Consider the following 13,356-nt stretch of genomic DNA (forward strand, 5'->3'; position numbering starts at 1 on the left):
CAAACCTCTGACGGATTCCCAGGCGTAATAAATGCTAAAACCTTAATTTTTTGGACTTTGCTGTCCAAGGCAGGGGTGTGTTGGTGCAGGAATTGGGAGCTGTGTTTAACTCCTTCCCTCCCACAGCCCTGCTCCCCTGCCTGCATGCCCAAGCACCACTGATTCCCCTCCCCTCCCTGTGGCTCCAGGCAGGGCAGATAAATGTTCACCTCCTGTCATTTTTCCTGCTGTTCCTTGTGGGTAAATGATCCTAAATGATTGCAGGCAGGCTCAGAGCTCTGCCTGGCACCGCTGCACAAGGTTGATGAAGTGATTTGTGTAATGATGCTCTTAGCTCAGCCATACCCATCATTTCTGTCCTGTATCCCTGCACTCTGTTTGCCAGAGCTGCTCTTCCCGCTGCCTGGGGACCAGCTGTGGCACTGGCCAAGCAGAAACACAACAATTCAGCCTGGGGGGAACTGTGCCAGTGTCACAGTTGTGCTCCAGCTGTGACAGAGCTGAGCTGTTCTCCTGCTGCATTTCATCCACCAGAAATGTGTGTCAGCGCAGCACAAAGCGCACGCCACATAAATCCTCCCTGAGTTTTTCTTGGGGCTGTTTAAAGAGGAGATGGATTTCCTCTTGCTTTGCATCAGTGAGCTGTGCTTTTCCTCAGAATCTGACAGCTCAAAAAGCAGAGTCTGGCCATGATCATGCAGGGGCCTGAGCTCCTGCTGTGCTGGTTCAGTGAGGGGCTCTGTGGAGCTGCAGAACTCCTCAAATGCAAATTTCATGCTGGGATCCATAAGAAAAAATCTTCTCCCACCCAGAGGGATGCAAAGAGCCACCACCCCAGGGCTGGGTGGTTTTGTGATGAGGCACAGCAGAGTTTCAGCCGTGGCTCCTCTCAGCTCATCCCTCCCCCAGCACAAACACTGGGATTTGCTCTGCAGGTGACATCCTGCAAAGGGCAGGGCAGTCCCCAGTCACCTGCAGCTGGGCTGCTGCTTTGGGAGAGATTTCCAGCACAAATGAGGGAGGCTGAGGGAGCAGCCATGCTCCTTCCTCGTGCTCTGACTCAGCTGCTGGGCTGGGGCTGCCTTAGGGATGCTCTGATGGCTGATTCCTTGTCCAGGTCACCCCTGTGTCACTCTGGGTACCTGGAGCTCCATCCTGTGTGTCCAGCACCTCAGGCAGGCAGAGGCTTTTCCTTCATCACATCCTTTGCCTTTCCCAGCCCCACAGCACCTGGATTTGGCATTAGAGAGGCACCAGGCTTCTCCAGCACCAGCACTGCCCTCCACACGAAGATCAATGCACCTTTTCCCATCCCTCCTTCCTTTTCCCCTCTCTGTCTTTCCTTTTAATTTTCCTGCCACTGCTGGATTCCCATCCCAAGTTCCTAGGAGGCAGAGACAGCCCTTAGCAAAGGAGGCTGGTGCCAGAGCAGCACCACTCCATCTCCTCTGCTTCAGAGCCAACTTCTGCTCTCATTACTGATGTATAAAATAAAAAAAATAATAAAAAAAATTTAAAGCAAGTTGGACAATTTCAATAAGACATGCAGACTCTGGAATGAAAGTAAACTTTTTAATTTTGATTTTTTTTTTTTTCTTTCTCTCTTCCCTCCTTGCTGTCCACAAACTAGGCTAGAATTACTTCCTGGCCCAAGGAAAACCCAGGCTCGTGGTTCAGTGAATTCAAGCGCGGTAAACTGGTAAGATGCATCCTGGTGCTGGCTGTTTCCTTTAACCCCCTGTCATATTTTACAGAGTAAAATGGCTCGTTGGCCCAAAGAGCAGCCTGCCACATGGTATAGTCAATACAAGCGGGGGTCCTTGGTAAGTGGCTAACCCTGGCCCTGAATCAGAGCTTGTCACCTGCTTTGGTATGGCCACACCGCTGCCCTCTGCATGCTGGACTAACCCCCCTCCCAGGCACATGGAGATGTTTAAGGTGGAACCCTGAGAGAGAGCCCAAAGCCACTGGGGGGGCTTTGTTCCAGTCTGCCTGACTGGGAACTGGGGAGCTGAGCTTGGCCCAGGGTTGGAAGGGGACACCCTGGGGACCCTGGGGCAGGTTTGTCTGCACAGAGCCCTGCAGGAGAGCTGCATCCCCCCAGGGAACACTGCATCCCCCCAGGGAACACTGCATCCCCCCAGGGAACACTGCATCCCCCCAGGGAACACTGCATCCCCCAGGGAGCACTGCATCCCCCAGGGAGCACTGCATCCCCCAGGGAGCACTGCATCCCCCAGGGAGAGCTGCATCCCCCAGGGAGAGCTGCATCCCCCAGGGAGCACTCCATCCCCCAGGGAGAGCTGCATCCCCCAGGGAGAGCTGCATCCCCCAGGGAGAGCTGCATCCCACAGGGAACACTGCATCCCAGAGGGAGCACTGCATCCCACAGGGAGAGCTGCATCCCACAGGGAACACTGCATCCCCCAGGGAGAGCTGCATCCCCCAGGGAACACTGCATCCCCCAGGGAACACTGCATCCCACAGGGAGCACTGCATCCCACAGGGAGAGCTGCATCCCCCAGGGAGATCTGCATCCCCCAGGGAGATCTGCATCCCACAGGGAGAGCTCCATCCCACAGGGAGAGCTCCATCCCACAGGGCACACTCCATCCCACAGGGCACACTCCATCCCAAAGGAAGAGCTGTTGCTTTCTCCTCCTCAGCCCCCATTTTGGGTGTCCCCACATTGCTGTCCCCTCGTTGCTGTCCCCCAGCAGTGCAGCCTTACCCCAAGAGCTGACACATCCCTAAAAGGCTGCTCCAGCCCAAGCTGGGCACAGTGCTGGCACCCAGGGCAGGAGCTGCACATCTCTGGCCTCCCTGGGACAGAGGATGGATTTTGTCCCCAGATGGAGATGAACCACTCTGGGGACTCCCATGCTGACCCCAGAGCCTGGGAGAACCAAAGTCATTTATTTAAAGGAAGATTTCCAGCCAAGCCTAGTGGAAAGGAATTTGACTGAGTCACAATTAAGGATTTTTTCCATGGGGGAAGAGCTGTTTTGAGGTCAAACAGCTTTGAGGTCAAAGGCATGATATCAGCAAGGCATAAACCAGGAAAAGCTCTGGTTTCCTCTCTGGTAACAGCACATGCACTTTGTGGGGAGCTCATTCTCACAGGGACCCAGTGCTGGGATGTCAGATTTGTGTCTTCAGCCCCAGAAATGTCCCCTGGCCCATCAGTTCCTGTAGTCAGCGGGCTGCACAAAACGAGCTCAGTCAAACCAGGACAATGTGGGGACAGGCAAATATTCCATGGACAAAACCAGCCTGCCCAGGGGCAGGAGATGCTCTGCTGTGTCCCCCTGAGTTGTCCCCTCCCCAGGGCAGGGGTTCCTGCAGTGCCCCAGCTTCCACCTTAAAGGGCAAACAACCCCAGCCCTGGTTGTTTCCCCGCGCCTGCCGCATTCCATCGCCACTAAAACACATTTTGCTCTGGTCCTGCCCTCGAGGAGGACACGGCTTCTGGGGCTTCTCTGCATCACCAAATCAGGCTGCAGAGCCAAGGCTTCAGCCTCCTGGCTCCTTGGAGGGCAGCTACTCATAGCTTAATTACAGAGCACTTCATCAGTTAATGTTCCAAGTAGCTCCACTTCTCCATCTCCCCTGCTTCTCTTTTTCCCAGCTCTGTTAGAGGCTCAGTTGCCAGCCTAGAGCTTAGGGCTTATTCTTTTTCAGATAAAAACATTTCTGGTGCTACTTGGAGCTCTTTGTTCCATCCTTTAGATTCTCATTTTCCTGCCTTTTTTATTTTTATTTTTTTTTACCTGTCCTGCTTTTTCTATTTGGAAAAATAAAAAAGCCAGCAGTATGTGGAAGACCTACCTAAGCAAACCCCAAAGCAGTCAAACACACCAGCCATAAAAGTTCTATTTACTTATTTATTTATTTTAAGATTAGCTCTGATTTTGCTTCAGTCAGTACCTGGAACCATGAGATTGGCAAATTGAGGAGACATTTGCCTCGGCTGAAATTTGTGTGTGGATTGGCAGAATCAAAAGGAGTTTGGGTTCCCCTCTGGGTGTACATCTGCTCCTGTTACTCCATGGAGAAGGTCCTGGTGTCTTGAGGGGCTGAACCCTTGGGGAACCCCAAAACTGAGGGGAAGATTTCCAGTGCTGCTCCATATAAATCCTGGGATTGCACAGCTGGGCAGATGCTGCCTTTCTTCTGGAGACACCTGAAGTGAGAGGGACGCAGTAAATATGAAATACAACCAAACCAGCTGGGCTTGATGCTCCCACACCATCATTAATCAATTCCACAGAGCCCTTGGAGCCAATTCCTTACCTTTCCTCAGGATGCAGAGCTGTGTTTAGAGGGATAAGAGGCTTTGCAGTTGTTTTCTCTGTGTGTTTTACACACAATTACCAGCAGCTCTAACGAGGCCTGCACCCATCCCATCCCATCCCATCCCATCCCATCCCATCCCATCCCATCCCATCCCATCCCATCCCATCCCATCCCAAACCATCCCTCCCAGCCACATGACACCTGCCAACACAGAGAAAAGAGGAAAGGATTGGATTTTCCCAAACTGAGCAAACATTGTGCACAAACCCAGCTCCCAGTGGCTCCAGCTGGAAAGCTGGGACAGGCTTCACCAAAATCTGTGCTAGCTGAACAACAAAATACCCCTTAAAAGGCAGCCAGGCTGCAAAACAAGCACTGGTTTGAAATAAAACTAAATCAGAGTCAGTCCTGCAGCACAGTAGTGCCACACTGGGTGTGTGACAAGTCCTTGGCATTTTTTGTCCCCTTCCTTCCACGTGCTGGTGGCTTTCTGGTAGCTCCTCCTGGCATGCGTGGCTCTCTCCTGGTCAGTCACATTTAACTCTCAGGAGGACAGTGCAGCAGCATCCTGACAACCGGTTGGTATCTTTGTTTATTTGGATTATCTCTTTTAATTCAGTGTTTTCTTGTGGTTATCAATCTCTTCTACTGTTTGCAGCCTGCACAACTCGAGGGTTGGTGGCACCTGGAGGAAATCCACGCTGGTTGGGTGCCTGGTTTTTGTTCCTGGTTGTTTCTAAAGAAACCCTCAGCCCATCCAGGGCAGTGGTTTGGAGATGCCACCTCAAGCACAGTCAGTTCATACCTGCAAAAACTCATTTTGTGGGCTGTGAAAGTCCCACAAAGTCCTGAATCCCCCAAGTGCTGGGATTTGGTTTCAATAATTTTTGTTTTTGTAGGAATAAATTCTCCTGCATGGGAGAAAAGGGAGCCTTGTGGGAAGAATGGAGCAAATCCCAGTGTGCAAGACTGGGATTCACAATCTGTGTTCACAACAGGGCAGCCCCCAGTCCTCACCAGCAGGACCAGGATTGCTTCAAACCCCAGGAAAAACGAATGGAGAATACCCCAGGGTGCACGGAGGAAAACACCTCCAGCACTCAGAAATTTGTGTCAGACAGGAGAGGAAAACAAAGCCCTAAACCCTCCCAGAAATTCACCTCCTCTCCTCTTCAAAAGCTGGAGAAACACACTCAATATTGGCTTAAACCTGAGACATATCCCCAAACCCCCACCCTCCAACCAGGGCTGAAATCCCCTTGTTTTTTTTTTTTTCCCTGCCCTCCTTAGATTTAATTTTTTGCTCACACCCTCACCTCATCCAGCAGGAGAACAAAAAGTTCCTGGGTGAGCAGAGCAGCATCTGTGGTGACACTGGTGTCCCTCAGGAGCAGTGTCCTGGTGACCCTGGTGTCTCTTAGGAGCGGTGTGTGGTGGTGACACTGGTGTCCCTCAGGAGTGGTGTCTGTGCTGGTGACCCTGGTGTCCCTTAGGAGCAGTGTGTGGTGGTGACACTGGTGTCCCTCAGGAGCAGTGTCTGTGGTGACCGTGGTGTCCCTCAGGAGCTGTATCTATGCTGGTGGCACTGGTGTCCCCCAGAGCCCCCAGCCGTGTTTCCCTGTCCCTCACTGCCCAGCGTTGTCCCTTGTCCCCTCTCCCAGCTCTCCTACGTGGACTCGGACGGGAACCCCATCGGGGTGGTGCAGATGACCTTCCTGCGTCTCCTGAGCGCCTCGGCCCGCCAGAACATCACCTACAACTGCTACCAGTCGGTGGCCTGGCACGATGCCACCACCAACAGCTACGACAAGGCCATCCGCTTCCTGGGCTCCAACGACGAGGAGATGTCCTACGACAACAACCCCTACATCCGACCCGCCCTCGACGGCTGCGCGGTACGTGGGGGCTCCTGGCCCTGGGGACACCCTGGGGACACCTTGGGGACACCTCTGTGCCCTCCCCTGCTTGGCCAGCACCGTCTTCTCCAGAGAAGATCTCCCCCAAATTTCTGATCTATCCTTAGTGTGGGAGACACCAGCGTGCTCTTCCCAAAGTTGGAAATAAATTATTCCGTGGGAATCCGTGATCCTGCTGGAAGTCAGGGGAAGCTGCAGCACCTCCAGGAGTAAAATCAATCTGATTAATCCAGTTTATCAATCTGATTAATCCAGTTTATCTGCCTAAAAATGCTGCTTGTTGTTTTAAAAGCCTCCCTGTGCTTTTGTTCTCACGCAATTCCTCACGCGGGGAGAGGCGAGCGATGGCGCCCGGTTGGGTTGGAAATTGGCAGGGTTTGGTAAAGATCTTTGTACCTGCTTTCAGGAATTCTGAAAACTAGAGTTGGAAATTTGCAGGGTTTGGTGAAGATCTTTGTACCTGCTTTCAGGAATTCTGAAAATTGGGGCTGGAAATTCGCAGGGTTTGGTGAAGATCTTTGTACCTGCTTTCAGGAATTCTGAAAATTGGAGTTGGAAATTTGCAGGGTTTGGTAAAGATCTTTGTACCTGCTTTCAGGAATTCTTGGAGGCAAAGCAGGAAGGGTTTGGTTGGAATTTTTGGTTTTGGAGTCCCAGGAGGGCTCTGGGCTGTGCTGCTCATGGGGTGCACAAGCACAGCCACAATTTCCAAAGGTGTCTCACGTCCTCCCTTTTCTTCTGACTCCTCTTGGATGCTTGATTTGGGTTTAAATTCTGAAAATTCTGCCCTCAGGAGATAAAAATTTGGCAAAGCAGGTGTTGCATGCCTTTATTTTGAGCCCCAGCTTGCTGGTGTAAAAACATGAATAATTCCCACCCTCTGGAACTGCAGCACTTGGAGCCCACGGGACAGAAAGATTGAGATGTTTGACAGAAAAAGCTCCTCATGTAATTTGAGATTGAAAGGCTTCTGTTCTGGCACAAACAGATTTTTTTCCTGATGGAGCAACGAGGAAAATCAGATTAGAACTTTTAGCACATTCCTGGAGAGGGAAAGGGCATCTAGCCCCCTTCTGGAAACACTCAGGAGAAGTTTATCCTCAAGTTTTTCGTGTCTCCTGCTGACATAACATCCTTGGGAAAAAGGACCTTCTCCTCCCTTCCCCTTCTGAACCTCAGGCTTGCTGGAGGAGCACGTGTTGCACCTTTTAAAGTGGATGAGCCTCCTGAAAACCTCCACCTTTTGGGCAGATAAATTGGATTAATCTGCTACCCTGGCAGATTGTGCTGCCCAAAGCACAGGCAGGATATTCGAGATTTATCTATTTACTTAAAGGAGTTCAGGGTTTACAATTGACTCTCTCCATTAAAGATGATTTTAGTCTGACTCTTAGACCCATAAATGGCTGTTAGGAATTTAGAGAACTCCACCAGGAGTTTAGAGGTGCTTTTATGTCTTTTTTGGGAGCGAGTGCTTAAACCCATTCACTTGCAGGGCTCAGCTGCCTGGTTAATGGTTGGACTTGATCCTGAAGGTCTTTCCCATCCCAACTGATTCCAGGATTGAGCCCTACCCTGTGGAGATGAGGTTGGGCTGCCCCGCACGGGGTTGCCACAGAGGTCCTGCTGTGGTGGGGAGGCTGCTGAAGCCAGAGCTGATGTTCTTCCCATCATTTGGATATGTTTTTCCTGAACTTCCAGCCCTTTCTCATAGCTGTGCTCCAGCCTGTTCTCCCGAGCCACACAAATCACAGGGAAAGGTAGAGCCCAAAGCTGCTCCATAAATTCTCTTGTTTGTGCAGCTTTGTATGCCCTCAGGGGGTACTTCTGCTCCTGTAATAATTATTTATATTTTGGAAACAACTCCGTGGCCACCAGGCATGATAAAAAGACAGCAGCACCTTGTGCATTCCACAAACTGTAAATGTGATCTTTTCACTAATATATTCAAATTAAATCGCTACCATTTGCCCAACAAGCCAGGCGTGTCCTGGGAGAGGGAAAACAACTTTTCCAGGCTCCCATTCCAGCCTGGAAATGCGCTGGAGCAGAGTTAGAGAGCCATGATCTGCTTCTGCTCCAAGGTCTGGGCATCTCCCAAGGGTTTTTCAGCACGTGTGTTAAACGTGCCAATAAATTTGTCTGGGTGGTGGTGACTCCAATTTGGGTCCAAAAATTCCCAGGAAACATCACCCCCTCCCCATTCCCAGCAGAGTGGTGATTGTTCAGTCATGCTGATGTTGGCTTGGAGGCACCCTCAGAGCTCCTCTTTTCCCTCATTCCAGGCAAGGAAGGGCTACCAGAAAACCATCCTGGAAATCAACACGCCCAAAGTGGAGCAGGTCCCCATAGTCGACATCATGTTCAATGACTTCGGAGAAGCGGCACAGAAATTTGGATTCGAGGTGGGACCAGCTTGCTTCCTGGGCTAAAAGAGCCACCTGAACCTAGTCTCCAAATGAGCAACCTCGTAACCTCATTGCGCCATTTAATTAAAAACAAAAAAAGAGAAAAAAGAAAAAAAAAAGGAGAAAAAAAAGAATTCCTCGTCACGTGCACGGTCTGAAACTGGACAGCGATGGGTTATTATTTTTTTTTCCTCCCCCCCACCCTATTTTGTTGTGTCCCTGGTTCTGCCCCAGCCCCTCTGTGCCCCCCCAGCCATTCCCAGGATGGATATGGAATCTCATGACCAACAGCCACACACGGAGACCTGGCCCTGTCCCCGCTGCCACCGAGCTGAGCCCACCTCCAGCAAACTCCTCCTGCCTCCTCCTCCTCCTCTTCTTCTCACCAGGAAGCGTTTGTTTGTTCCTAAGGAAAAAAAAAAAATGGAAAAAACTTGAAATTCCTCATGTCCAGCTCGATGTTGAAGTCCTGGCAGTCCTGGATCTGAAGGTCCTCAGAGGGGTTTTGTTGCCTTCCACGAGGTTTGGATCAGCTCCAGCATGGCCAATTCCAGAATTTTCCATGTTTCCTCTGCTGAGTCTGCCTCATTACACGTTTTCCAAAGTGCTGACTCAAGGTCACACTGGGCATCTCTTTGCCTTGTCTTAAAGGTGCTTCTATTTTTGTATGTTTGTGAGTAAATATTTGTGTCGTATTTTATTTGAAATGTTGGAATGTTTCCGCCTTCAAACCATGCAAGTGACCTTGTCTGTATTAAAGCCACCCCATCCCAGCCAAGCTTCCAGCTGGGAATGAAGACAGCAGCTCCTGTCCCCACTTCTGCCTCTTCCCAGCCCCAAACTGGGATCTGGAGCCTTGGAATTACCCCTAGGATCAGGTGCAAACCAGCCCCCTGAGCCACAGATGCCTTTTGGAATGATTCCTTTCAAAATGAGGAAATTAAAGCCACTTTTTTAACAAATTCCCTACAAATCCCCTGATCTAAAAGCAGGATCTGCATTGAGTCTCTGCCTTTTCATCCACTTGCTTAACACCCATATTTTAAATTAATTCTTCTTTTTTTCCTTTCAGCATTCTTTTAAAATGATAAGAATTAAACCTGAATCCATTCCCAGTGGCAGATCCCAGTGGCAGGGGAAATCCATTTGTCCTCTCTGAATATCAAGAATAGAAAAAGAAATAAAAAATAAAAAAAAAAGGAAGAAGAAGAAGAAAAAAGGTGCTTTTTATAGTTATTTTTACATATCTCTGTGGTGCTATCTGATAACTTTAACACAACACTGGGGATACCCTGCCACTGGCCAATCTCCCACTTGGCTTTTTAGGCACTTTCAGGCAGATTTTGGCTGCTGATAAATGCATGGCACCTTCTTATCTCTTCTGTCCAAATCCTGCTCCTCTCCTTCCTTGGATGGGCCCGTGTAGAAAAAAGCATTAAATATCCTTAAATATTTTTTTTAATTATTATTATTATTATTATTTTTTGGTTTTCCCAAGGATATCCACGTCTTTTCCCGGTTGGAAGCAGAGCAGATTGTCCTCAGTGGCTGAACGTTTGTGGTGCTAATTTATGTAGATGTTGGCTGTCCTGAAGCTGTGGGGGTGCTGCCCACCCAGCAATCCGGGGAATTTGCAATTTTCCTGCTCTTCCCACTTTTTTTTTTATTCCTTCCACGTCTCACAACGTGCTGACACCCTCTTCTTTTCCCATTTATTTTTCCTCCTTGCCCGTTTTCCTTCTTCAGGTCTCTCAGCTGGAAAATAACTGTTGCAAGGTGGGGTTTTTATAAATTATTATTATTATTATTATTATTATCCTTCGGCCTGGAGCGTTCAGCTCAAGGGGGATTTCTCACCACCGAGGAAAAGACATCACATTTACTGTGAAAAAAGCCTATATATGATGTCTTTTCCCCCCTCCTGCCCAAATTGAGAGCAGCAGCATCCGAGGGAGGGAGGCAAAGCCGTGCTGGAGGGAGCGGCGATGCCGGCGGTGCTTTTGGGGGCCTGGAGGAGCCGTGTCCATCCCTCTCCCTTCTTCTCCTGTGCTCTCTCCCACTTTAGGGAACTGAAAAAAAAAACAAAAAACCCCAAAAGGTGCTACCCTAAAAACTGCAGACTCCGGGCAGCAGAGCAGTGAAAAGGAATTTAGGATAATAAATGAGGAATTCAGCTTCTCAGTCACCTTGGCAACAGCGGGAAGGGCAGGAAAGGTTGCACATCCCAGCAAAGCCATATCCTGATATTTCTGATATTTTTCTGATATTTGTCCACACCTGTGTGTGTCTGCCCAGGTCATGGGATTCTGTTCTCAATTTTCTCATCAAGGGAGCTTTTTTTTTTTTTTTTTTTTCCTTTTGATTTCTCTGCTTGAAGAAGAAGAAAAAAAAAAAAGAAAAAAAGAATAAAAATTTCCTCTGTTGAATTCCACAGTGTTGTAATTGTACTGAGCTCCCAACTGTTCCAATCCCCCCCAGACCACTTAGCTACGGTATATTGCAATAAAATTACTACTTGTATTTGCAGACCTTCTTTTTGTGTAATTTTATTTCCCTCCTCCCCTTAATATATATTGACTTGAACAAATGTTGATAAGAAAAATAAAACCTATGGAAAAAAAACCCAATTTTAGTACATAAGGCCCTTTTTAAAATATAGTGTCAAATGCCGTATTGTACATTTCTTCAAAGTCCAATAAACATGTCATAAAATTTAAGTGTAATGCCCATAAGAGCTATTTTTAAATATTTTAAACCTGTGTAATAAAGGAATAAATGTAATAGATTTTTTTTTTTCAATAAATCAAGTTTACTGTTTCCACCTAAACCCCCGTGATGTTGAATCTCTTCTTGGAGTTGATTGCAGCCGGATTTCCCCAGGACCCCCCTGCCCTGTGGAGAGTTCATCAGAGCAGCAGTGGAAGGGCTTAAAGGTAAAGAAATGCTGTAAAATACAACCCAAACCCATCATGGGGAGGGATTCCAGGCCTGGAATCTTTTCTTTGTTGTTTGTGGGGGTTTTTTGGGTTTTTTTTTCAGTGAGAAACTCCAGTGCAAAAATCCAGCCTGGTTTCGGTGGCTGGGATGTGGAGGAGCAGATTGTGTGGCCACCAGCTCTTCACCTTCACAGCACCAGAAGCTTCACCAGAGTTTTTCTCTTGCTGATCTTCTCATCCCAAGACAAATTCAGGAAAAAAAAAAAAATTTTCCAGCTTCTTGGTGAGCTCCTCAATGCCCAATTTCCTGCTCTTGGCCCCAGGGCTCTGCTGTGTGGAGGGAAACACCACGGTGAACACTTTGCTCATCCTCTCCTCCTCCTCCTCTCCTGCAGGTTTCACTCCAGGATCCTTGGAATTCTCTATGGGAACCACCAGATCCGAGCCACTCTGGCTCTCAGGAGCTTCTCCAAACAAGCCCTGGCTGGTGCTGCAGCTCCAGGAGATGTTGGACCTTCAGGAGGTGACATTTGGAGCGCTGCAGGTGGGTCAGGGGCCACCAGCCCAGCTCTGCAGTGACCAAGCTCTGTGTCCCAAAAGCTTCTGCCCTTCCTTTGGCTGCAGAAGGTCTGTGATGATCTTCATTCTTTGCTGAAAGGGGCCCAGAGAAGGAGCCAAAGTCACAGGTGGGGTTGGGTTGGAAGGGAAGTTGAAGATCAGCCAGTTCCATGGGCAGGGACATCTTCCACAGCCCAGGGTGCTCCAAACTCCACCCAACCAGGGCCTGAAATGCTTTAATCTTTATTTATTTAGTCTGTCATTAACTTCTAGGAGCAGTTTTGGGAAATCTTGGGGTGTTATGGCCAAATCTTCATCCAGGTGGACCCCAGAAATGCAGAGGTAGCACAGCTGCAGGAAGAAATGAGGGGAATATAACTTTATTTACTTAAACCCCGCTGGAAATACTTCACTTGGACCTTGATCATGCTTCAAGGTGACCCCAGCCCCATCCCACCAGCTGTGATTTGCACTCAATCACTGCTGCTAGCAGCAAACACCTCGGTGCTGAGGGAAGCTTTGATCTGCTATTAGGGAAAGCCAGAGATCTGAGGAGGGATCTGACTGTTTCTGGCACTGCCAGACACAGGAGCCCTGGCAGATCTTCCACCTCTTTTCACAGAACAAAGTCCATGATTTACTGCTCCAGCTCCAAAGCTGTAACTCCAGCAGGTGAAACACGGAGGGGAATTTTTAGAAGAGCCACAGAAAGAGCAGCAGAGTATTGAGACAGAGTGTGAGCACCCAAACCTGCTCAGTTATGGGGTGAGGATGGGGCTGCTCGTCCCAAATTCCAGCAGCAGCTGCCTCCCCACCTCAGGGATCCTGCAAGGGCAGGACCAGGAGCACAAACCTTGGGATGAAGCGAAGGGAGGGTGAAAAGCCCCAAGCTCAGCACCCAGTGGGGAGCAGAGCAGCACCCAGCCCAGGGTGTGGGAATTCTCCAAGGGCAGCTGATCCCAGTGGGGTTTCCACAGCTCTTAAAGCATGGAAGGAGGGCTTGGGGCTGCTCCTCTGCCTTGCCCTGCTTGGGGGGTTTTATTCTAAGTGTCCTGGGCTGGGATTTCTGCCCTGGGCTGGGATTTCTGCCCCGCTCTGTGAGGAAAGCAGGCTGAGCCTGCAGTTTTCCCCACGCCGTTGGTTCTGCGGTTGCCTGAGCTGACCCAGGCACGAGGATGTGTCCATGTGCTTCCCACCCTGCTGCCAGGGGTAAAGCAGGAGCTGCTGGGGGATTTGCTGCCT

The 13,356-nt window shown here is 49.5% G+C and overlaps 1 protein-coding gene across 1 annotated transcript in view; it reads left to right on the top strand.

The window, feature by feature from the left end:
* COL5A1 (collagen type V alpha 1 chain) overlaps positions 1-11,375 on the top strand; it is a 128,422-nt gene extending 117,047 nt beyond the window's left edge. The window contains exons 64-66 of the mRNA XM_084219900.1: positions 1,631-1,699; positions 5,958-6,191; positions 8,498-11,375. Of these exons, the coding sequence (XP_084076026.1) occupies positions 1,631-1,699; positions 5,958-6,191; positions 8,498-8,644 (450 nt within the window). The 3' untranslated portion in view covers positions 8,645-11,375. The remainder of the gene's footprint in view (positions 1-1,630; positions 1,700-5,957; positions 6,192-8,497) is intronic.
* The last annotated feature ends 1,981 nt before the right edge of the window (positions 11,376-13,356 follow it).

The sequence above is a fragment of the Fringilla coelebs genome (assembly GCF_963513975.1).
Source record: "Fringilla coelebs genome assembly, chromosome: 21".
NCBI classification, from domain to species: Eukaryota; Metazoa; Chordata; class Aves; order Passeriformes; family Fringillidae; genus Fringilla; species Fringilla coelebs.